The 26,781-nt window shown below is 32.9% G+C and overlaps 1 protein-coding gene across 1 annotated transcript in view; it reads right to left on the reverse strand.

Annotated features, from left to right (window-relative positions):
* LOC108693599 overlaps positions 1 to 26,781 on the reverse strand; it is a 93,760-nt gene that overhangs the window by 51,850 nt on the left and 15,129 nt on the right. The window contains exon 3 of the mRNA XM_018202634.1: positions 18,586 to 18,944. Coding sequence (XP_018058123.1) covers positions 18,586 to 18,944 — 359 coding nt within the window. The remainder of the gene's footprint in view (positions 1 to 18,585; positions 18,945 to 26,781) is intronic.

The raw sequence follows: 26,781 nt of genomic DNA on the forward strand, positions 1-26,781 counted from the left end.
ATATATATATATATATATATATAGATTACTTTTTTCTGCAGAGTAGCTTCTTGTAATAAACCCTGTCATACCTCGTATATTGAGAAGAAGATTTTTTTGCATTGACTTCTATAGCTTACAAATACCTAGATGTCGGAATCGTAGTGACATGTGTCTTTTGTGGAAATTGTAATTGACAGTCAAGATAACAACATAATCTTGCCTCGTGCAAGGCAGGCTTTCATCGAAAGACATGCGGATATTGAGCGATTCGTTCAATTAATCGCATCTTCATCATTATCGATCCAAGATCTATTGCTAGAAATCGTAAAAATGCGTGGTGTGAATGTGGTAAAATTAACACTGCGCGAAACACCTGTCTGTATATGAAACCGTCAACGTGCTCTTTATGTTTGATCTCAAACATTGCGTCGAGTATATTCTGAGCTGTACCAGTATACGCATATCGTCAATGAAAAATTTAACTATTTTATAACACTTTTAGGTAAAGATTGTAACATCGATAAATGTGATGCTATAGATTTTTTACGCAAATTATATAATCAAAAATCGAATATAGAGTGTGAGTTAATAGTTTATGCTTTAGAATATTGTAAACAATGTGAAAAGTAAATGTACATTTTATTGCTAATCGGAAACAAGTGCTTAAAATTTGATTTGAAATTAAATTAAATTAAGTTCCTGCTTATAAATATTGTAAGAACTTAATATATAATAAGAATTATATATTAAAATTATGTTATATATAAAAGTAAATACATATTTAAATTATATATCTGGGTGTATGATATTAATCATTCCTTTCTTGTCATCGTAGCGCTATAATATTACGCGTCAGCATCTTCATGCTCAACGGTACAGCGACAGACAGTCACAATATTAAGCGTTCTCTCTATTTAAATCATGAAATAAAAAAACATATGATAAAATATATGCGTGAGTGAGGAAAACATACAACGGGAGTGACAACGCGACAGAAAAAATGACGAACATAAAAGGAGATAGTAAGTATATGCGGTAAGTGTATGCAAGCTGATGCATTTTTGGAGAGGGTGGGAGTAAAAAATAAGGCATAGCGATACGTCATCATGCTTATGTAATCCATCGATCGGAGTTCTATGTTTATGTGAACAGCGATAGCACCCGGATCTTCCTGCGTCTCTTCCTCCTCCTTCTTCGAGTTTACGAGTACCCCCGTGCCAACGAGTATCCCGCGCTCCCTTCTAGCCCCATAGATTAAAACCGCCTATTACTCCTACTGATATATAACTTCCATGGAAAATTAATTTTAAATAATTAATCCTTAGTTAACTATTATGCTTTGACATGATTTATACTGTGGATTAATGGCAGGAATTTATTGTTATTACAATTTATTAAAAATTACATGTTATTTGAAATCCTTTTGCCTCTCAATGTATGTACATGTTCGAGCAGCCGAGAAAAATTTTCGGTTGCTTCACATTCCAGTGTCTCATTCGAACGCCCGAATGAAACTGACCGAAGGACTCGAAGCACAAGGACATAGTTTCATGCTTGTGTACACTCCCTCACGGAAAATTCCCGTCAGTGCAATCGCACTGGTGTAATCGGCGACCGAGAATGCTCTGCGAGAGTACACTCTGTCTCAGATTGTTCCTGTCGTTGCAGCGTATGCGAAATATGCTGAGAACTTTCGACAGTAGTAAAATACACTTTATCACTTTTTTGCACTTGCGGCCGGAAAATATGGATCTGAAAAAGTACCGTAATCGGAGCAAGCAAAAAAAGAAGAAGAGTTTGAGAACACTCGGCTTTTATACAAATTGTTGCTCTCGCTCGTATTCCGGAATCGTTCGGCGATTCCCGCCGAATATCAATACGAACGGAATTTCGACGGAATTCGAACGAGTTCGGTTAACTTCAGCGGAGCAGCTGTCATTCGCAGTTTTCATTTATATGATTTGGATATATCACACCCTCGCCGATTGCCGCAGTGGTGTCCAGCCGGTATTCACACTAGTGACGATACACACTCAGTGTATCGTTACAAGCTAAGGAGATCATTTGTTGATGTTTTGCAGAAAAGTCGGGATTCGAACTTTAAAATTTGGGTCGGTTAATGAATTCGTAGCAACTCTTGCAATAATAGCGTGTTCATGTTCTTTCGAGCTACGAGATTCAATAGTTTCTGATCATAGCGATCTCATATTACAATCAAGACACGACTTATAATAGCTGTCTATTTCATACTCGATGAAATTGTAACGTAAATGTCTTTGTTAAAGTGTCAAATATATGCTTGTTATTCTTTATTATTAAAAAGCAGTAAGGTTTATACTTTTTCTCGCTTTCCGATTTATTCCCTGAATAACCCACTATCTCTATTCATTGAGGGGCTGAGCAATCTGCTATAGTCCGTTACAATTAAGAAATACTGAAAATAATCATTTGAAATTCAGAAAAGTAACGACGATTGGCATGCTTATTCGGCACCCTTAACTTAAGTTAGAGACGTTTTGATAATTCAGTGCATACCCTAATGAAAATAAATCGCTGAAATCTGTGTCACCTTATACATTTCAGTATAATTCATATTGAAATGGGTCAATTGACACAGATTTCTTTGATTTCAGCGATTTATTTGCACTAGGATATACTTACATTTCTAAAGCGAGAAACACAGATTCTTGCATAACGTATAACGGTGATGCATAAGGAAATCAACCAATAGAAATTCCTCTCCATGTAATGAAAGGAAAGAAGATTCTGATTAGTTGATTCGCTCATGCACTATGCGTTATGAGTTATGGAAAAGTCTGTGCTGCAGCCTTAAATTAAACTATTAAATAAATAAGTTTCGGAATATTGATTGAATCGAAATTAAACATATATTAACAGACAGGCAATTGAGAGCAAAAATTAAGACTCAGTAATTAAAGCTATGTTAACAATGTATTTCAAAGAGTTTAAAACAAATATGCTGAAATCGGAGATTTTGGTTCAGTTCGAGCCATCCTCAGCAATGTTCAAATAACATTAAAAATTATTCACAATAAGATCCAAGTCCGTAGCTAAGGAAGCCTCCTCAAATTCAAATTTGCGAAGAATCATTGTCAATTAGTTGAATAGCTAATTGATCACTAAAGAATCAATAATTGTTATTAAGACAACGACGGACAAACATAGAATGATCAAAGAATTCGCTGTGAACCATTATCCATATATCGAAAATCTCTTATAGAAATAAATAAAGATAGATCGTTGAGAGGATCACATCAAGCAAATATTAATATTCAAATAATATTCAAAATAATGGTATAAAATATATAAGATTGTACCATATCAAAACAAACAAATGTCAAGATAGAGTCAAACAGTCATAAATTAAAAAATACAAAGAAAGACAACTGATGTAATATGAATTCCCATCATTAATCACATCTCGTTTACAATGTTCACATAAGCATAGTGTAGGAACTCAATGTCAAATTTTAAATCTAACTATACTCTTTCGAATTAATGTGGAGCATTTCAGACACAAGTCTTTTTCCAAAATATCTCTCCCTATCCAAGGTGTTTACATTCTTTCAAAAAAATGAAATGTGCGTAAAAATGTGTGTACTTCAATTTATGTTCCGTGATTACCGAATGGATTGCCGGTTTTCTTATTTATATTATTACGGTATTCAGTAATCCTAGTTTTGAGTTTTCGTCCAATCTGTCTTACATACGAGGCATTCCCTACAGCAAATCTTATATACTACATTCTTATAACAATCATGTGGAAGTATATCCTTTTGAGATTTAATGATACCATCAAGTTTATTCATACTAAACCATGTCAACATTAAAATTTAAAATTAAAATTTTTTGTGATGTTTTTAAATTTTCAATTGGGAGTACAAATAAGTTTCCGCCGTTTGCAAAAGATGGCGCCACTAATAAACTATAGTTAAAATTGTTTGATGTAAAACGACATACCGTAAGATTGGACATCCGGCAACACCATAACCTTGAAATATTAACGATTTTGTATCAGCATCATATATTTTTTTTTATACGAAAATGTCAAGTTTTGAGCCGAATAAGCGTCATTTGCGGGAACTCTTTTGATTTACTTCTTTAATTTGAAGAAATTTGCAGCTGCGGCTCATAGATTGCTTGTAGAAGCATATGCTGCCTTAAGTGAGAGAAATTGTCGTGAATGGTTTCAAAAGTTTAAGAACGGTAAATTTGACGTCGAAGACAAAGAACGTAGCGGAAGGTCGAAAGTGTACGAAGACGCGGAATTGGAAGCATTATTGGATTTGAAAGCATTATTGGATTGGATATTGAAGATTCGTGCCAAACGTAAAAAGAATTTGCACTTACATTAGGAGTGACTCAACAAACAATTTCATATCGTTTGAAATCATTGGGAATGATTCAAAAGCAAGAGAATTGGATTCCATATGAACTGAAGCCGAGAAACGTTGAACGCTGATTTTTCACATGTGAAATGCTGCTTACCAGGCATAAACGAAAGAGTTTTTTGCATCGTAGTCACTAGTGATGAAAAATGGATTCACTACGATAACCCAAAGAAGAGGAAATCATGGGAACCTCCTGGCCATGCTTCAACATCGACAGCCAAGCCGAATATTCATGGAAAAAAACTCATGTTGTGTATTTGGTGGGATCAGCTTGGTGTCGTGTATTATGAGTTGCTCAAATCAAACGAGATCATTACCGGGGCTCTCTACCGAACATAATTGATAAGATTGAGCCAAGCACTCAAGGAAAAACGCGCTCACTACTACTCCAGGCATGACAAAATTATTCTCCTGCATGATAATGCTTGACCACATGTTGTGGTCAAAACCTACTTAGAAACACTCAAATGGGAAGTTCTACCCCACCCGCCGTATTCTCCAGAAATTGCTCTTTCCGACTACCACTTGTTTCGATCGCATGGCCTGTCTGAGCAGCATTTCACATTAAGATACCAAAAATTGTATGATGATTGGATAGCTTCAAAAGATGAAGCGTTCTTCTGACGCGGTATCCATGCTACCAGAAAGATGGGAAAAAGTGGCTAGCAATGACCATTACTTTGAATAAAATATTATGTACCGTTCTTTCACAATAAATGCTTAATTTTTTATTAAAAACGGCGGAAACTTATTTGTACTCCCAATATAAAGATGTAGAAGGAATGAAATTGTGAACGTAGTTTTCTCTTCATTGTTAGTAGTGTCAGGATTTGCTTGTCTCCTTGCCTTACGTTTCAATAAAGATTTCAATCGAAAATTTATCATGACGAAAATAAACTTCATGGGATAATCATTTTCTAAAAAAATGTTAACAATAAATCTGAGATAATTTTCATGAAACTTCGGATGTGATAATACTATCGTTTTAACTACAACACTCATTATAACACTTCTCTTTTGTGGGAGTGGGTGGAGAGATCTCTATCTAGCGAGATAAAAAACTAAGATTCCTACCCGAAAAAATTGATTCATGAAACACATGAAATTCTAATGTACCATTATCATTAATGATTGTGACATCCAAGAAATTTAGTCTATCTCCTCCAATTTCTAAAGTAAATTGTAACATCAGATGTGATGCATTAAATATTTCTAAAAAACTCGATTAAATTGTGAGGTACAGCACTAGCAATGTCATCAATATATCTAAAAAAGAATGGTATTTCAGACTCAAATATCAGATCTCTACACATTCCTTTCAAGATTTTGCATAACTAAGTCTGCAATGATTTAGAGGAGACAATGGCGAGCCCACAGGTGTTATAAAATTCTATAAATCTTGCCATCAAAGACGAAAAAAGTTGATTCCAATATTAATTCTAACGCATGTAGAAATTCATTTTTGGAATATTGCATGTTCGTGAAATAAAATGCCATCTATCCAAGACATTTTTTAAGAATAGGTCTAATGGTATATTTGTAAAAAATGATATTACATCTGAAGAAATTAACGAATACTTATTATCAAGTTTTGAGTCATTAAGTTTTTGTACTAATTTAAAGTTCTTTTCAATGTGGCTAACCGGTTTTGGAATGCTGTCATGTAGAATGTGATGTAAGAAGTTTGCTGTTGCAGAAATAGTCAATTGCCTGTCTGTTAATATATATTTATTGTTTAATTTCGAGAGTTCCATTTTGTTCCGAAACTTATTTATTTGAAATTACACTGGCTAAAACAAATGCGTCGATCACCGCCTTCTCTGACTATAAACGGCTTTTTAATTTTATAACAATTGTATAACATTCGGAATGACCTTTGTTATTTTGATGAAACAATGGATTAAACATCATTGTAATATCGTTAAGAGCACTGTCCGAATTAGATTTTTAAAGTTTTGTTTACAAAGAAAGATTGTTCCAACACATTTATATAGAATCCATAAATTTGAATTAAAATTTTTTGAACCACATTTGTGGAATAAATATTATAAACTAAAAAATTTTTTTATCTATAGAACGTTGAATACAGAACTCAATGATTCGTATAGATTGTTACATTATTCAAGAATAGACATGTATTTTCTCTAAGAAGATTTTCTGTTGGATCCCTTCTTACATGTGTGACTCATTTTTTACTAAATATACTGCATTTCATTCGATTTATATTAAAGAACATAAAAATATTGAAAATAAGATGAAACGGATTTCAAGACACGATAGAATTTACATCGCTAATATATAATATAAAACCGATTCAATATAATATTCTGTCTGGAACAGCAATTTTCTTTTTTTTTCATTGAAACCACTTCAACTAATAATGGATTAACTAACATATATTAAACTCTCTACATTTTTCCAAGAAGAAAAGTCATCTTCTTTATACTCGATAAGAAATAAATGGTTTATCCATCTTTCTAATAATGTTGTTCCAAAAATCATCCAATGTTTATTACAACTGGGTAAATAAAAAATTTTCATTATCTTCGTATAATATAAAGAGAAACTGTTTCGAGTTTATTAAGTGTATTGAAAATAATGTTAAAAAATTGGAGAATATAGGATTGTTGGAAGTTAGAAATCCTTCAATATTCGTCATTGAGAAACTCGTATCTTGGAAATCATCTAATAATTTAATTTCAATAAAAAATTAATTGCGTTACTTACTCAATAAAAAGGTTCATAACAAATAACAAAAAAATTATTTTTAGAAAGGCAATGTCACTGTTGCATTGGATGAATATAAATGGAAAATGAATAATATGTTAAACTATAAAAATAGCTATAGTTGGGAAGTAGGGAGCCAATAAAAAACTTCCATATCTATCTGTACACGATTGGCATATTGGTTAAAAGAAGGATATATTGACTCAGCGATATACAAGAGGACATACTGCAGTAATGGGGTATTGACTTCCAAAAATTCACAAACTAAGGATTCTTTTAAGTATGATTATTTCATCGATTAATAGTCCATTATATGCATTAGCAAACTTCTTACATCACATTCTACACGACAGTGTATTCCAAAATCGGCTAGCTATATTGAAAATAGCTTTAAGTTAGTACAAAGCTTAATGTTTCAAAACTTGATAATAATTGTTCGTTAATTTGTTTAGATGTAATATCACTTTTCACAAATATACTATTAGATCTGGCCTTAAAAAGTGTCTCGGATAGATGGCATTTTATTTCACGAACATGCAGAATCCCCAAAAATGAATTTCTACATGTGTTAGAATTAGTGTTAGAATCAACTTTTTTCGCCTTTGATGGCAAGAATATATATAATTATAGAATTTTAGAACACCTATGGGCTCGCCATCGTTTCCTATCATTGCAGTTATGCAAGCTTTTGACAGGAATGCGTAGAGGTTTGGAACCGAAATATCCTTCTTTTTTAGATATGTTGATGACATTGCTGCTGTACTTCACAATTTAATCGATAAGTATTTAATGCATCACATCCGAGGTTACAATTTACTTTAGAAATTTCGTCTTAATTAATTAGAAGGTACATTCGAATTTAACATGTTTCATAAACCAACTTTTTTGAGTATGTATCTTAGTTTATTATCTCTCCATCCACTCTCACAAAAGAGAGGTGTTCTAATGTAAATAAAATGAGTTGTAAATAAAACGGTACTATTATCACATCCGAAGTTTTATAAAGATAATTTCAAATTTATTGTTAACAACTTTTTGGAAAATAAATATCTCATGAAGTTTATTTTCGGCACAAAATTAATTTTTCTTGATTGAGATCTTTACTGAAACGTAAAGCACTGAGGAAAGCAGATCCCGACACTACTAACAATGAAGAGAAAACTACATGATTCACAATTCCATTCCTTTCACATCTATATGGAAAATTTAAAAACATCACAAAAAATTTAAATGTTAAATTGTCATGATTTGGTATGAATAAATTTGATAGGATCATTAAATCTCAAAAGGATATACTTCTACATGATTGTAATAAGAATGTAATACATATGATTTGCTGTAGGGACTGTAATGCCTCGTATGTAAGACGAAAACTCAAAATTAGAATTGCAGAACACCGTAATAATATAAATAAGAAATTCGGCAACCCACGGGTAGTAATCGGTAATCATGGAATGTAGGTTGGAATACGCACATGATTTTAATTGTAAATAGCTTGGATAGAGAGATATTTTGGAAAAAAATTTGTGTCTGAAATGCTCCACATTAATTCGAAAGAGTATAATTTAAATTAAAGAAGAAAGAGTATAATTTAATGACTGAGTTCCTATATTATGCTTATGTGAACATTGTAAACAGGATGTGGTCTCTGACGGGAATTCATAATACATCAGTTGACTTTCTTTGTACTTTTTAATTTATGACTGTTTGATTCTATCTTGATATCTATTTGTTTTGATATAGTACAATGCTCAACCTTGTATATTTTATACCATTATTTTCATTTGAACATTGATTTTTGCTCGATATGGTCCTCTCAACGATTTATCTTTATTCATGTGTTTCTACAGATGTTTTTGATATATGAATCATGATTTGCAGCGAGTGAGTTCTTTGATCATTCTATGCTTGGACATTCTATATAAAGATTATATACTATTGTAGCCATTATGTAGCCGTATTTAGATTGTTAGGATGTTTTTGTATTTCTATACTTTCATAAAAAGTATGATGTAATGTTGGCTATTGTGATCGTTTTATCAAACAATATTTCTATATTGTGTTCTGATAATGCTGATTGCGTGATGTGTTTTAACCTGACATCACGTTCGTATTCTTTTATCCATAGGTTGACCATTCTCCCAGTTTCTCCAATGTATACTTGCCCGCAGGAACAGGGTATATTCTTGCGGAGTTGTGTGGAGGTCTTTGATCTTTAGGATTTTTTAAGATTTATTCTATCTTTTTGAGTGGTTTAAAGATAGTTCGGATATTGTGTTTGTTTAATATATCCTGTCAATCCGATGTGTTGTTCCTTTGACATATGGGAGAATGGATAGGATCCTTTCGTCTAATTGTATGTCAGAGACTGTTGTCTTGTTTATTGATTGTTTAGATTATGTCTTTTTTGTCTTGTCCATTTTTCTGTAAGCTGCTTTTAAATGTTTGAGTTTTGTAAATGTTCTTTGTCAGAGATGATGAAAGCTGTATGTACAAGTGAATTGATTATAGACTGTTTTTGTACGGGATGGTGGTGTAACTCGGTATGTAAGTATCTATGTGTGTGTGTGTGTGTTAGTTTTCTGGCATACATTTGATGGCCTAAGGTATCGTCAGCTTTCTTAGAGACAAAAACATCTAGGAAGGAGAGTTTTCCATTTTCCTTTATGTCTATAGTGAAGTGGATATTTGGATGTTGATTGTGAAGAAAATAAGAAATTTACGGAGTTCGGCTCTGCAATGTCTCCATATCACGAATGTGTCGTCTACATAAGGGAACCAAACTTCTTTTGAGTGTTTTTCTGGGCCTCTTTCTCAAAATGCTCCATGAAGATGTTGGATACTTGGATTGTCGTAATAACAAATTGTCTTAATAACAATTATTGGTTTTTTAGCTCAATTAGCTATTCAACTAATTGACAATGATGCTTCGCAAGTTTGAATTTGAGGAGTGTATCTTATGGTAGGTATCTCTTAGCTACGGACTTGGATCTTATTGTGAATAATTTTTAATGTTATTTGGACATCGTTGAGGATGGCTCGAGCCAAAACGTCTGATTTCATCATATTTGTTACAAAAAGGTCTTTGAAATACATTTTTAACAATGTCGCTGCGTCTTAATTTTTGCTCTCAATTACCGGTCTGTTAAGATATGTTTACGGTTTAAACTATTAAACCAAGATTGAAAGTAATTGATTTTAGTAAAAACGAGCATGATACATAAATAATAAACAATGATAGTAAAAAACTATTTTATGTCCTCAACCCCATGTGGGGTTGCTGATCCTCTATCCTCAAGTGGCGGATTGAGGAATGCCTCCGGCGTAGAGCCGGAGAGTACCAGAGAAATAAAATATTTGGGGGTATGTGAAATTAGAATCCCTACTATGGTATTCAGAAGTTCTGATTAGAGTTTCCGTTTCCTTTTGGCGAGAAAGATGAAGAGTTCTATATAATTTATGACAAAAATTTTACTTAATAACTATTCTTTAATAATTTTATTTTTAAAAAATAGGGCTAACTTTTTATCAAAAATTGATCGAATAGTTCTGAGCGACTCAATAGTTTCATTTCGTGAATACTCAGAATTCCTGATGCATAAAAAAATTTTGAAGAATAAAAAAAAATTAAAAATTTTTGAAAAGTCAATTTTTGTATACAATAGTTCTGATTAGAGTTCCTATTTCCTTTCAACAAGACGAACAGTTCTTTGTATCTTTCAACGCAAGATTCGCTCAATAACAATTTTTAAACAATCAATATATAAAAAGGCAAAAAAGACATTTGATGTTCGTGCTATACAATATTTCCTAAAATAGCAATAAAAAATACATATAGTTTTAACCTTTTTACATTAGGTCCTCTTCAATGTGAACTTCGCAAATTTTACATATCAAATCTTCTTATGATCATACTCATATCAAACTTCCCATTCTTCGCAAATTGAATTATAATCCCTTGTGGAGAACGTAATATATTATCAAGCTGTAGTCTAAATTGCTGCCTGGACATCTTAAATCTTACATTATATTCTGTGACTTGGATATAATAATTATAATTTTTTGTTCCTTCCACATAACTTATCGGCAGTTATTGATGGTTCACTTAAAAGAATATAAATCAATAATGTTCCGAAATCATCGTTAATTTCAATATATGGTATTCTCGGGGATGGCAAGTGAATGGCTCATAGATACCGAGCCATCTGTTCAAACATGTCTGCGACCAACATTTCATTCAAAACATGCATCTATCTCGTTCCTGTTCTAACCACACTGTGTCTCCATCTCAGATAGCACGCGATTCCCCTTGCGCGATACTTGAAAAGGTGACGATTACGCACACATTCCGTGTGTGAGAAGTCAGTTCGCTTCCCGATCTTAATCAATACGGATAATTTATTCATTTGTAACGCTTCTTCTCGAATTATCAAGTGCACACACACACCAAATATACGTATACGCATTAATACATAGTGGTTCAGAATCCCCTTATATATCCTTCTTTCCGCATCACATTGTCTTACGTGACAGTAGTCCAACCATTCGCCTACGAGTCTTTTACGCTTTATGCCGCACATCAAGCATGTCGTCGTTGAATGACCATGCACATGCCTTAAACCTATAAATGAGATTTAGCTACTGTCCTAATGCAATGGCGCCAATACCGTTATGTGTTTACCGCCGATATCGTCAAAATGTATCGGCAAATCTTAGTGGATTTTTGAGACACAGACTACCAGCACATTGTGCAACCTACCGCTCGCGGATTATCGCCTTCTTACTGTTACCTACGGCAACACATCCTCCGCTCCCTACTTAGCCCTTCGGATCTTAGAACAACTTGTAGACAATGAAGGTGCCGAATTTTCGCTCGCGGTTCCCGTTTTTTACTGTTTTATCAGACATTCATTGACGATTGCGCTTTTGGTGTAGACGACCAGATTCTTGCTCGTCAAACATGCGATCAATTCGAGTTACTAAAGAAAGGAGGTTTTCGCCTTCGAAAATGGGCGAGCAACGCCATCGCTCTATGTGCGAATTGGATCCCGCGGATCATGATTTAGCCGATGTCACGAGTGCTAATAGCACAAGTAACATTGCGCCACGAATGTGCAAGAAATATAAACGATTAAATAAATGATTGTCAAAACCGTTTAATTTAATATATTCAAAGTTAATTTTAAATAATGAATATAAAAGAATACCCTGAGAGGATATAAATTGTTTACTTAAGAAATTAGGACTCGCAAGTTTCACGGAAGCTGTCCTCGCCCAATTTGCAGAACACTGACAGCACGCTCAAGGATGACCCAAAAAACAGAATATAAGCGCGACCGCTAACGCGATCGCGGATCAGAAATTTAAAGAGAAACTTGTCGTGCTACTTCCGTTGTTTAAATGAAACCTACGGCAACATGGAAAGTGCTAAGTAAGATTGTAACATATAATTGTTATGTGTGAAGTTAAATTTGTTATGTGTGAAATTAAATATATTCTGTTTAAAAACTACAAGGCTGCTACTTTACTACTAACCCTCAAATGAATTCCAAACTGTGATGCCGTGAAATACTGGCATAACACTCATAAGGTGCTTCAAGACGACGAGCACCTTAAAGTCTTAAGAATATTCTGGAATCCTAAGCTAAATATCTTTCAATTCCGCGTAACTTTCCTTTATCACCCGAACGCAACAAAGCCATTCTGTCGATCATCGCTAAGTTTTTCGATTCTTTAGGATGGGCTATTCCCATCAGTATTACCGCCAAAATTCTTATGCAACGACTATGGTCCCTCAAATGGGATGATGAATTCCTAGCCAACTTCTCGATTACTGGTCCGATTACCATCAACGATTTTCGTGTCTCAGTGCCATTAGCATTCGGCGCTGGACTTCTTATGGATCCCATACTTTACACTGTGTCCTTCATAGGTTTTCCGACGCATCGACTGCAGCTTTGTGTATCTGTACTGTTAATATAGATGGCTATATTACCGTCTCTCTTCTTGCTAATTAATAAATTAAAAGTGACTCTTCTTAAAACCATCCCGATTGGAATTATCCGCTGCGGTGCTTCTCGTCCGCTTGATGTATTTCGCGCACTCAACTTTCCAACTTTCAAAGCTCGAGTATCATTGCTGGACGGATTCCACCATTTTTTTTTACATTTTTTATTTTTACGATTACACTCGCCTGGCTGAGTCAGTCACCTTCCTGATAGCAACTCTTCAATCGCGTTTCGGCTGTGTAATCACTCCTTCTTGAAGTTCCGACGCATATCAATCCCGCGGATGCGCGTCTCTCCCGATCTTTTCAAGATACATGCTATATGGTGGTCTCTCCATGGTTTCATCATCCTTCCTAGTCCTAACCTTGTGTCCTTTTGATACGATGTTTAGTACGATATGTCTTCTGATGTTCTTCTCGAATAACGCTCAAAGCCTCCGGTATCTTGCATGTTATTCCCAATTGGGAGTCGCGTCGCGTTATTCTTCGTGTCCAAAATTGCAACGAATTACCGCTTATCTGTTTTTTAAATCGACTCCGACGCTTTAAAAATTCGCAAGCAAATACCGCAACTTGTTTGCTCCCCGAAGAAGTTCAGAACGTCAACCGCTGGTTCTAAACGATGCAGTCAATCATGTTTCCTAATGAGATGAGATCGCGGCTGTAATACATAAGCGCCTGATACCATAGAATAGCCTACTCTTTGTTCTCAATTCTTATATGGATGAGGATGAATTATTCTTATTCGAGGAAGACTCCATCGAGCTTGCCTCCCAAGAACGACGAGGAATCCCATCGTCTTACACACGCACCCGCTAGTACTCATTATTCAGCATCATCATCTTCAAATCTTGCATGCCGGTTCTCAATTAACGCTCGCGTCGTTGAGACACGAATTTTGGATTTTCCGGCCCGCGCCACCGTTCGATCCGTTCTTTATAAATGCATACCATACACGCGCCGACGTGCCCGTCGAACTCATGGGCAATCTCCCGGCTGCGAGAGTCAACCGCATCGCTCGCGCCTTTGTTTACACCAGCGTTGATTACACAGATTCGATCGCTATCCGAACGACTCCCGGTCGAGGACATATATCGCAAAAGACCTATATCGTGTTATTCGTATCCCTCACAACCAAAGCTCTCACTTAATGATGTATCGGCCTCCACACGCTAACTTTTGAAGACATGTCAACGCTCCTCAATCGAATCGAGGTATGCCTTAATTCACGCCCGATCGCTCCCGTTTCCGATAATCTCAACGATTATCGCGCTCTGATTTCTGGTCATTTTGATCAGAACCTCTTTTATCGCTCCCGCCGAACTAAGCGTGTTTGACTTAAACATAGACTTTCGCGTTGGCAAATGATTCAACAAATAACTGAAAGTTTTTGGAAGTCGTGATCCGGTGATTTCATGCATATCCCAAATGGCGCGTTGTCCAGCGACTGGCTAAAGTTGGCCAAATCGTTCTCGTGCGTAATCATTTGGCCACTGAGCCAATGGGAACTTGATTGGATCACGGCGTGTCCAGGTGATGACGAATTAACTCGCATCATAACTGTAAAAACTGGTCATTCCGAGTACAGGCGACCAATTATAAAACTTTTTTTTTATCCGTCATGATCAATACCGAAAAGATTCCGTCACAGCGGACGGAGTTTCCATTGAACTTGATGTTACTGGTATCGCGAACCGTAAGCGTCGATTATATTGCATTCCGATTTTATATTCTGTATTAACTCATTTTCATTATTATACCATTATTGTATCTTGCGCGCTTTGATGCCATTCTTTCGAATTTCTTACATTCAAGGTGGGCGGTATGTTCAGAATCATCGTTAATTTCAATATATTCTCGGAGATGGCAGTGAACGGCTCATAAATATCGAGCTATCCCTGTTCAAACATGCCTGCGACCATTTCGTTCAAAACATGCGTGTATTTCACTCCTGTTCTAATCACACACTGTCTATCTCAGATGGCACGCGATCCCCCTTGCGCGACACTTGAAAAAGTAACGATCGCACACACATTCCACGTGCGAGAAGTCAGTTCACTTTCCGATCCCAATCAATACGGATCATCTATTCATTTGTAACGCTTCTTCTCTAATTATCAAGTGCCAACCATACCGAAACTTCTTTGCACATTAACGCTGCCTTTTGTCACGTAACATTACCGTATATACGCGTACCACGAAGGCATCAGTACGCGAGAATTACCGCGTTTCCGGCGAGATTTGCTAGTCTCGTTACTGCTCGCAATATACTTTCTTTCGAACGACTGAGAAATTACTCGACGTCGTATCAAGTGCGAATTATCTGTGCACGCATCTTATCGAACGCATCAATTATCGAATTGCTTACCGAGCATTGCTTACCGCTCGCTTCGAACAAATCTTAATTCAATAATAAATTTCGAATTGTTACAACAAAGAGAGTCATTGTTATCAAACGCCGCTTGGCGAGCGAGCCTTTGATACAAAGTAACACTAGCATCCATATGCAAACATATAACAAATGGAGTTGAAGAACTCTCTGAACGATATCCTTTTTATTCGTTTGTTAGTAGTGATATTAATAGTGATGTTGATCCTTGAACAACGGAATAAGAAGAATGTCGTTCAAAAAATTTTTCATCTCTATTGATTTATATTATATTAGGGATGCATCAGATATCCGGAAAGTATCCTGTATTATCTGATACTTTTTTATTATCCAACCGGATAGCCGGATATCAGTATAATATCGGATATTAGTATCTGGGAATATATCCGGTTAAAATTTGATATCATTAAATTGATTTTTTCTTATGCAAATGTTCTAGAAATAAGTATGCATGTTCATAATGTCTAATATCTTATACATTGTTGCAAAATTATAATCTTTTTCCCGATAGTCTTTATTTTTTTTTTAGAAGTCATTTTCTCGGATATCAGAAAATGTTGGATATCCGTCTCAAAGAAATTGCCTTCTCGGATATCCGATATCCACTATCCGATAATTTTATGATCCGGTGCATCCCTATATTATATTAAGTAAACCATCAATAATTATTGATATAAGCTATGTTGATTTGTAATAAAAAGATTATAAAAGCCAAGCCACAGAATATGTAAGATTTAGGGTCCAGGCATAGCAATTTAGACTGAAGTTGATAATTCATGGATATACAATATGTTCTCCACAAGGAATTGTAATAATTTAATTTGCGAAGAGTGAAAAATTTGATATGAATGCGATTTTGAAAATTCGATATGTAATTTGATATGTAAAAGAAAATTTGATATGTAAAATTTGCGTTCAGTTTTACCATATTGAAGAGGACCTGATGTAAAAAGAACGAACGTATTTTTTGCTTTATTGCTATTTTGGGATAAATATATAAATATTATATAGTACAAACAGAAGCGTGGTTTCTGTGTCTTTTTATATGTTGATTGTTGATTGAGATTTAAATTTAATTCGTTTAACCTAATATACCTAATATATTATACTGATTTGTTAAACTTAATTTTTAAACAATTAAAAAAAATGGGATGCTAACTTCTTATCGAAATTCAAGATTCAAGATTCTAAGCAGCTTAATAGCTTTATTTTAGCTTAATATCTAGAGTTAGGGGACGCCGCAAAGAAGCCTCTGGTGGAAGAGGACCCTCTACTGCGAAAGCAGAAATCACACAACCGAGGAGCCCATCATATCTTACAGGCCCTCCACCTGAATAATGCAGAGGAAAATCCTGCGAGCAGCCGCAAAAGATACTAGCCACAAATCATATTCTGTGCTCAAGAATACAAAGCGCACGACGCGACAGCAACTCGCGAAGGCGCTCGGGATTCACGAAAGGGCTCCAATCAAGCGCGATAAGGCTTATCACGTGAGCTTGCGGTGCCTGCATACCCCCGAAAAGATCTCGGACCCTCGTGGCGAGCTCGAGGATAGAACGTGCAAAGACACAAGGTTCTTCGAGCGTGTTGAGAAGTCGAGTGCGAGAGACGAGCGGCCAGAGGAGGATTCTATGGTAAGACGAGCGCAGCGTCTGATATTGTAAAGCCGCTGATTTTTAGATTGGAAGAATCACACGAATATATCGTTTAGTTTTGTTAAGTCTGATACTGTAGCGAGTAACTGTGTCGCCATAGCGAGCACGCAGAGCGTGATTGTGCCATCCCGTCTGATATCTTATCCGTTAATTCCGTTAATTTCGAATCAGTTATATCCGCCGCGGTCAGCCAGATAAAAATTTACCGTCGAGATAGAAAATCCTTATATATAATACCGCGTATCGCGAACGTCGCTTGGAAGGACAATCCCGTTCCCTCAACGCTTTGTATAATGCATCACTAATTTATCATCTAGCGTGTACGACATCATATAAATTTTTTGTATCGCCTTGCTCGTTTTTCAAGACCTTCTCCGTTCCCAGCCACGAACTACCTTCTCTGCCAATACCGACTGAGCAATCGGTTATATCGGTTAAAGCCATTCGTGTTCGTGATTCTGTAACGATTTTTATAATTTAAATAGAATCTTTTAGCCAATTCCGAGAAAGAACGCTCTTTCGTGCCTGGTGTCCAATTCGGTACTGAGAGTTAAGAGGTAGTGGAATTTGTCAGATTATTTGATATCTTGACTAATTCTCAAATATAGGATTGTAATTATCACCGCAAATGATAAAGAATTAGATCACGAATGCATGATGAAATTGTACCACGCTCGTGAGTGTGTCGCAGTAATAGAGTGACAATTAATGACAGAACTATTTTATAAACAATTTCTTTTTATAAATTTTGTTAAGTCAGAATTGTTTTTTATATCAGGAACTCTAGATATTCACAAAATAAAGCAATTAAACTGTTTAGAACTATTCAATCTTAAATTTCGATAAAAAGTTGATACCCCATTTTTAAAAATTGTTATTAAGCGAATCTCGCGTTAAAAAGTACAAAACCTCTTCGTCTCGTTGAAAGAAAACCGGAATTATAATCAGAACTATTGTATTTAAAAATTGATTTTTCAAAAATTTTTAATTTTTTTTTATTTATCAAAATTTTTTTTATATATCAGAAACTCTAGATATTCACGAAATGAAGCTGCTCAGAACTATTTGATCTCGATTTTCAAGAAGTTAGTTCTATTTTTAAAAATTATTGTTATTAAGCAAAACTCTTGTTATAAATTATATAGCATTCTTCATCTCGTCAAAAGGAAACGGGAACTCTAATCAGAACTCCTGAATTCTGTAATTGGGGTGCTAACTTCACATACTCGAACTTGATCAAAATACATAGATCTTCAATTTTTAATCAATAATCTTGATTCCCTGAAACTCGTCGATTTGCGTAAAATAACACGGCCGCTATATAAGATGTAATTATGCTTGTGTTAGCACCGACACATTTGTTTTTAATTTTTTCACATAAAAGTAGCTTAACAATAATTAAAATATACTAACCGTTTGGAGTCCTTGATATTTTTTGGAGACAAATCGAATTTATCGATATCTTCTCTCGAGTCTTCAGTTTCACTATAATTTGCTTCTATATCCTTATCATATCGATTCTTATATTTATTTTTATCTTGCAAAGCTCTCATTCTTACATCTTTATACATATCACTTCGAGAAATAGTGTTGATATTTAATACATCCCTTTTGTTGTATTTTTTGCTTTTGTTTTCGGTTTGTACTACATAAAGTCGATACAATTGCAGCAATATTACTAATGTGTTCTTGCACGTGAAGAATATATTCATGTAACTAACTATCTGATAATGAATTATCAATATCAAACGAAATGCCAAAAATGGTCCGTCCTGCAAAATATAAAATATATACAATTGATATATGTAGATATAGATATACATCGAATAATCAGATTTAGATATCTCTTGAGATATTAAAACAAATATTAAATAGAAATAATGGGCAAGTAAGAGCATTAATACGCGATAATTGTGATGCGATTTATATATGTATTTGTATATATATATATATATATATATATATGTGTGTGTGTATATATTGCATATTTTTAATATATTCAAATCTTACATAAATATAATAACTGAACGTTTCGGCTGAATTCGAGCCATCTTCAGCAGTCTTGCATAATTAAAACTTTTAACATACATCAGGTAATCGTATAAAGAAATTATTATTTCTTTAGTGTAATATGTATTATTTACATGATTCTGATTTTGTCACTATGAGCATTATGTCTTATAAGAAATTTGTATTGATTTTTTTGTTGAATCGATCTATTTATTTTAATTTTATTGTGCTGGATTGCAATAGTATACTTAGTTAAACAATTAACTGATGGTTACACACTCCATATTTGGTAATCTGGAGAGATTCCTTGCTGCATTCTATTACTTCTTTGTATAACTATCTGATGGTATAAGAATTTTAATAATGCAAGATGGCTCGAATTGAACCGAAATGTTATTCGATTATAATATTTATGTAAGATTTCGAACATATGTTAATAATATAATCGTATCAATTAACGTATTGAGGCTCTTAATTGCCATTGTCTCTATTTAATATTTGTTTTATTATAGATATACATCTCCAAGTCTCGGTTAGAAGTTTGGAAATACTTGCGATTTCTTCGCATTTCACGAATAGTTAAATATTTTGTTAAAAAAGGTAGAAAAGTTTTTAATCACACATTTTTGAAAACGTAAAGACATGCCTTTAAATGATGTTCAAATTTTCTAATGTTTTGTTTCCAAATTATTAATAAAATCTATTTCGTATTATTTTTATATTATTTTAGAGCGCCGCAGTTTAATGAAATATCGCACAAAATTTAATACAAAAATATTTTAAAATTAGGCCAAGTTTTAAAATGCTCTTCGAAAAAAATTTTATATGATGACTTTTGCAAATATCGAATTTTTTTATTGTAAAATTTTATTACGTATAATCTTACTTCTTCTGATTTTTAATTCTTTTTCTGTTTTTTAACTTCGTAACTAAAAACTTATGGAAAAAAAGATAAGAGAAAACATGTTTGTTACAATATACGCTTGATTCGTATAAATTTTTCAAAATTTTTTAAGAATTTGTTTCGACGTCAATATTAAAAAAGACTTTTACATAATGAAAGTTTTACATAACGAAAAATTCGATATCTTAGTAAAAAAATATCGTATCAATTTTTTTCTAAGAAACCATTTTAAAGATTTACTTAAAAGTTTACTTAAAAAATTATTGTATTCAATTTCGTTGGATGACGTTTTATCAAATTGCAGTGTTACAAAATAAGATAAAAATATTGCAGGAAATTTAATCTTTTGTAATAAATTAGAAACAAAATGCAATAGAAAAAAGTTCGAATACATATTTAAATTCATATCTTTGCGCTTTAAAATGTATGATTGAAAATTTGTCGATTTTTTTCCTAAGATATTTAACTTTACATAAAATGCGAAAACATTGTAAGTGTTTCTACATTTTTAGCCAGTGGTGTATCAAAAGTCTAAAAATCTCAAAAGCAAAACATTTTTGAGAAAAATATTTCCAATAAAGTTTTATATATATATAGGATTTAAGAAAGTCGGGTAAACCGTTAAAAAAAAGGTCATTTTTAGAATTTTTTTAAAAGTATGCAATAGATCATTAAAAAAATTTTTGGTGTTTTACTACATATATTAAAGAGTAAAACAAAAATTTTTTTCAATATAGTTTATTTTGTAACTTTTATAAATAAATGTTAATGCAACCTCGTTGCCGGAATCATAAATCGATCGGAAATCCGACGCCTTTTATATTTGTATGAAACAAAAAAACAAAATAATTTCTTATTTTGTATGACAATACCATGTAGATAAACCTAAAAAATAAATTAAAAGTTAAAAATTAATAAAATGGCGACGTTTAGAAACATAAGTACGATTTTGACCCCAAAAATTTCAATTTATTTATGCAATAACAATTGTTTCAATTAATTATTTTACTAAATTTATTTATTTTAGGATTATTAAATTAGGACATTAAACAATATGTATGCATAGGGACAACTGGAAGCCATTAAAAAGCATGATCAAAAATGGTTATTTGATTTAATTCGATCGATCAAATAATTTTTGAATTATCTTTCCCACCAGTTTTGAAAAACTAGTTTCGAGAAAAACGCGAAAATTGGTATGGTGGATCAAAAATTGCGAGAACAATATCGTACAACGAAAGTGACATCTCGATCTAATTAAATCAGATGACACTTTTGACCATGCTTTTTAACGGCCTCATCCATATAAGTTCGACTTTGTATTCTCGAATCCGTGACCGAACCGAACAGAGGGCGCGCGCACCAAGTACATCTGTGCATCATAAATGAACTGTAGCTTCCTAACTTATTCGAATTTCGTTTGAGAATTTCTGTTTGAGAATATATATTTTCTATATTTACTACTATCGATTAAAGAAAAAAAAATTTTTCAATTTTTTTAACCGGTTACATGAAGTGACTCCCTTAAAAACGTCTATTCACTGATTTCATCCGTTTGATCTTGAATGGCATCGGATCAAAGTCAATCAAATCGATTTCTTTTTATATATATATCCTATTTTTGGTATTAAGAGCTTTTTAAAACATTATAATAAAGTTATTTTTCATTAAGTATTTTTCAAATTATTTATAAAGTTTGGAAGTTACGACACCGTCGACATTAGCATTACCCAACTGATGGCTAAAATGTTGTCTTGAATGTTATTCAGAATCATATCCTGGATAATATTTGTTCAAGGCCATTAAAGGTTATTCCTCTTATTTTCATTTTTGAACTTAAGTAAAAATTCATTTTTACGTAAAAATAAAAATAAAAGGTACGATGTCTAATGATCTTGACAAATGTTATTCAGATCATAATCCTGAACAATATTTAAAAGATTGTAGCCATCGGTCAGACACCTCTGATAGTGCTAATATCGACGAAATTCTAACTTTCGAATTTTATAGTTAAAAAAAAACACTTAATGAAAAATAACTTTATTACAGTGTTTTAAAAAAGCTTTTAACATCACCTTAGACTCTGGCATAAAAAAATATAACTTTCTTAAAAAAAAAATCAATTTGATCTTGATCTGATCTTGATGACACCACTTGATCTGACCTTGATAGCACAAGATGGCACAAACGGATATGATTAGTGAATAGACCTTTTTAAATTCCTTTGTTGGAAACAACTTTTGTTGGAAACATTTTTCTCAAAAATGTTTTGTTTTCGAGATATTCTCGTTTTCAGATTTTTTATACACCCTGTATATGTATTTATAAAGACTGGAATAAATTTTAAAACTTATTAAGAAAAAAAAGATTTTCTAGATTTGCTATGATTTATCATATTTGTACTTTTTACTTTTATTCAAAATATTTTATTTTATTTATTTTATTATTCAAAATATTTTTACAATTCTCCGGCGGAAAAATTTCTATACCAAGGTACGCCAAAAATTGTTCCTAAATATGCCAAAAAGTATTCCTAAACCTATACGCCTAAAAGTATTCTAAAGTGATTTAGAATACGAAAGTAGTTTGGAGTAGAATTCTATTTTTCTATGCCAAAATAAGCCGATTCATGCCTTTGTACGACAAACAACGCCAAATTATAGCAAACTACGCCAGAAAGTACGCCTAATTATGCCCGAAAGTACGCTTAACTACGCTAAAAACTACGCCTAAGTATGCCATGGAAATAATTTGGCATAGAATTCTGTTCTTATGCCAAAGATTTATGCCTTCATACGCGAAACTATACCCTAAGCATAGTTTCGGATATATTTACACTGTATTGTTTAAAGTAACATGATAATATTTTGAACTTATTTAGCATGAATTCAAGACCACGTTGTTGTCATGATGAAATTATAATTCCATCATAGCATTGGTACTTTAATATTAAAGTAGTCCAACTTTGAAGGCTCACCTCACATACAAAATGCCTTATATACTTTCCCAGGTGATTCTTATTTACGAGTTTATGCATCTTTGCCATGGCTCTCTGTCGGCGGAAATAATGCTCACAATGAGTAAAAGTATGTAATTCCGCGTAAAACGACATAGAATAGTTTACTTTGTCAGAAACGGAAAAATTAAAAGGTAAGTATTGTATTTTGGCATAGTTTGGTGTAGATAGACATAATTATTTTTGTGCCCAACTTCGATTGTAGAGTGTGATTCTGTAAAAAGACGAAGAATGGCATATCTGCTTTCTCCAAATACTACGAAAGTATAAAAATTAGTTTGGCGTAGTTCGGCATAGAAACGCGTAGTTCAGGAAGTAATATTAGGTGTACAACTTTGCTTCCGCCGTTTTTTTCCGAAATTCGAGGCTTTATTGTAAAAAACTGGTTATATATTTATGATTCAAAGTATTGTCCATCGCTGGCCACTACTTTCTCCCACCTTTCGGGTAGCGTACGAATTCCACGTCGAAAAAACTGGTCATCTTTTGAGGCTATCCACGAATCAATCCAATTTTTTACTTCTTCATAAGACCGGAAATGCTGGTCAACTAGGCCGTGTGCCATTGATCGAAACAAGTGATAGTCAGAGGGAGTAACGTCTGGAGAATACGGCGGGTGAGGTAGGACTTCCCATTTCAACGTTTCCAAGTATGTCTTGACCACTTTCGCAACATGGAGTCGAGCATTGTCATGCTGCAAAATCACTTTATCGTGTCTCTCGTTGTATTGCGGCCGTTTGTCTTTCAATGCTCGGCTCAAACGCATCAATTGCGTTCGATACCGATCGCCTGTGATTGTTTCAGTCGGTTTTAACAGTTCATAATACACTACGCCGAGCTGGTCCCATCAAATACAGAGCATGACCTTGGACGTCAAAATCATCGTTCTTGAAGCGTTGAAACCACTCACGACACGTTCTTTCACTAATAGCGGCCTCACCATAAGTATTTGAGAGCATTCGATGAGCCTCAGCCGCAGATTTCTTCATATTGAAGCAAAAAATTAAAACCTCCCGCAAATGACGAGAATTTGGCTCGTAAACTGACATTTTCAATCGAGAATAACTTTATGATGCAGACACAAATCGACTAATGTTTCTATGGGGTTATGTTGACAGATGCCCAAGTTTATTGTATGACGTCTATGATCTATTTATTTCGACCATCACTTTTCGTTAAAGCCATCTATAGGAAAACGGCGGAAGCAAAGTTGTACATCTAATATCATCAACGAGAGCAAAAAGTAAACAAGCTTATAATCGTTTTGGAAAAATGCAAATAGTAAAAATCAATCCATTAAGTATAGCGAGAGATGTTATCTTTAATTGTTAATGCCAAATTAAGTAAACAATAATACCTTTTAAGATCAGAAGCAAGTGCTCATTCTGTTCATATTTATCTTTCATGGAATAAAATTTGGGAGCCAAAAAAGAATGTTATCTAGTGGTAATATTCATTTTAATTACCGAGAATTCGGGAGAAGTAAAACATTTTAGACTTTATCTAATGCGACGAATTTATTGTTTACAAAAAAATGTACTATTATAAACTTTGTAAAGCGAGTGTAATTTACTTTAATATATAAATGGAGTTGTGATGGTAGTTCTGAACAAAATAATTATAAGCAACGTTTTTTGAAAGAAGGAAATTACAAAAACCAAGGAATCATTTTGATTCCTTAGTTTTTGTAATTTCATTTATATCCCTTCAATTATACTCGTATATAATCAAAAAAAGAAAAAAATGATAATTTGGCAAAATCGAGCTCCATTATCAACGAGATTTTGCAGAGCGATAACATTTATTTTTATCAAAGAATTTGACAAAGTAATTAAAAAAGAGATTGCATTAATATTGTACAAGAGCAAAACTTAATCTGATTAGAATAAATGAAGATGATATTAATTATAAACTCGTCCTTACAATGGTAGATGGAAAAATTTGTAATTCTGACACATATGCGTTCTATGCAAACTTACTATATCTATAAAGCAAAATTGACTGAAATGAATGTTTTGGGCAGAATATCTACAAAAGTATCAATAACTCAAAATTATAGTTTTGACTTATCGGTATTGCATTCTTGGATACGATTTTTAAAATGTTGTTTACATACAATATTATAAATTAAATGTAAAAATTTATCATGTAAAAGGACTAAAATAGCAGTTCAAAATAGGAAGGAAAAAATTATTGACAAGCTTTAGGTAAAATTATTGACAAGCTTTAGACAAGAATTAGGAATTTTAGTGAATCAGTCAAAATTTGATTACTATTAATCATGAAAATACTGCAAGAGTATTCCAAAACTTACTGCAAGAATAATAAGTTTAAATAAAGAATTGATTCGACGATTTGGAACAATATTAACCATGTCAAGTTGATACACACATCAATATTGAAAAGTTTAATATTTATGCTAAAGAGAATGCCATATTACTTGTTGATAATTAATTATCTATGGTTTTATATGCCATCAAGTGTACATAAAGTATTAATTCATAGTGGTGAAGTTATTAAACACTTCATACTACTAATTGGACAATTAAGCAAAGAAGCTCAAGAAGCTAAAAACAAAGATTTTCGATTTGTCATAAAATATCATACTAAAAAATTATCACGCATTTTGACGAACGAAGATCGACGAGCAAAATCACAAAAAATCTTTAAGTAAAGATATACCTTTATTGAAAGAATCAATAATATTTCAAGAAAATTAATCCAATAGTGAAAATAGAAGATTAGTTTGCGAATTTTGACACTAATAATTTACGTGTGCTGTATTATTTTATATTGTATCTTATAACTGTTTACTATATCACTTTTATTAGATACTTATTACTTATATATTATTAACCCATTAAGGACCACTGGTCGATTTTTTTATCAAAAAAAATAGATCAACTTTAGAATAATCTCCACCAAAAATAAAGATATCAATTTAAATATTTTTTTTTATTTTCTACATTTTTTTCGCTTTCAAAATATATTCAACTTTCGATGTACTGACAAGGAAAAAATATCACAATTGAACCGATTTGATTCTCCATGAAATATGTTGTAAAACATGAAAAACCTAAGAGACACATATTTTTTTATACGTGCGCTAATTCATGTTTAAGGGAATGAAATTCCCTTTGAAAAAAAAAACAGTATTTTTCTTTCGAGCCGAATATCACCGGGAATATAAAAGATAGAAAAAAATTTTTTAAATAAAAGTTGTACGATTTCAAGAGTTATAAAGAAAAAAAAAATGTTTTAAATTTTTTTTTACCAAATTAAAGATTATTTTTTTATAAATTCAACCATGTATAATAATATTACAATATATATCATTTTCGAGAATTAGTTATTAACGCTTCCGTATATATGCTATCCATGCTCATATGCGAAAGTAATTGTCACATCGAAAGGATAAAATATATAAATCAACGTATAAGGAAATTGATATGATTGATATTTGTAACATTACAAATTATAAATAATGTTAAGAGTTATAATAATTTTTATTATTTCTCCTTAAAGTAAGTAAAACTTTTTTATTCATCTCTATTACATTACTTCGTTATAATATCTTAAGATTATTTTCTAAGTTATTTTCAGTTTTAAGCTTTAATATCTTATTTACTTGTCGTTTACGTAATAATTTCAAAACATATATATATATATATATATATAT

The sequence above is a fragment of the Atta colombica genome, unplaced genomic scaffold (genome assembly GCF_001594045.1).
Source record: "Atta colombica isolate Treedump-2 unplaced genomic scaffold, Acol1.0 scaffold95, whole genome shotgun sequence".
Lineage (NCBI taxonomy): Eukaryota > Metazoa > Arthropoda > Insecta > Hymenoptera > Formicidae > Atta > Atta colombica.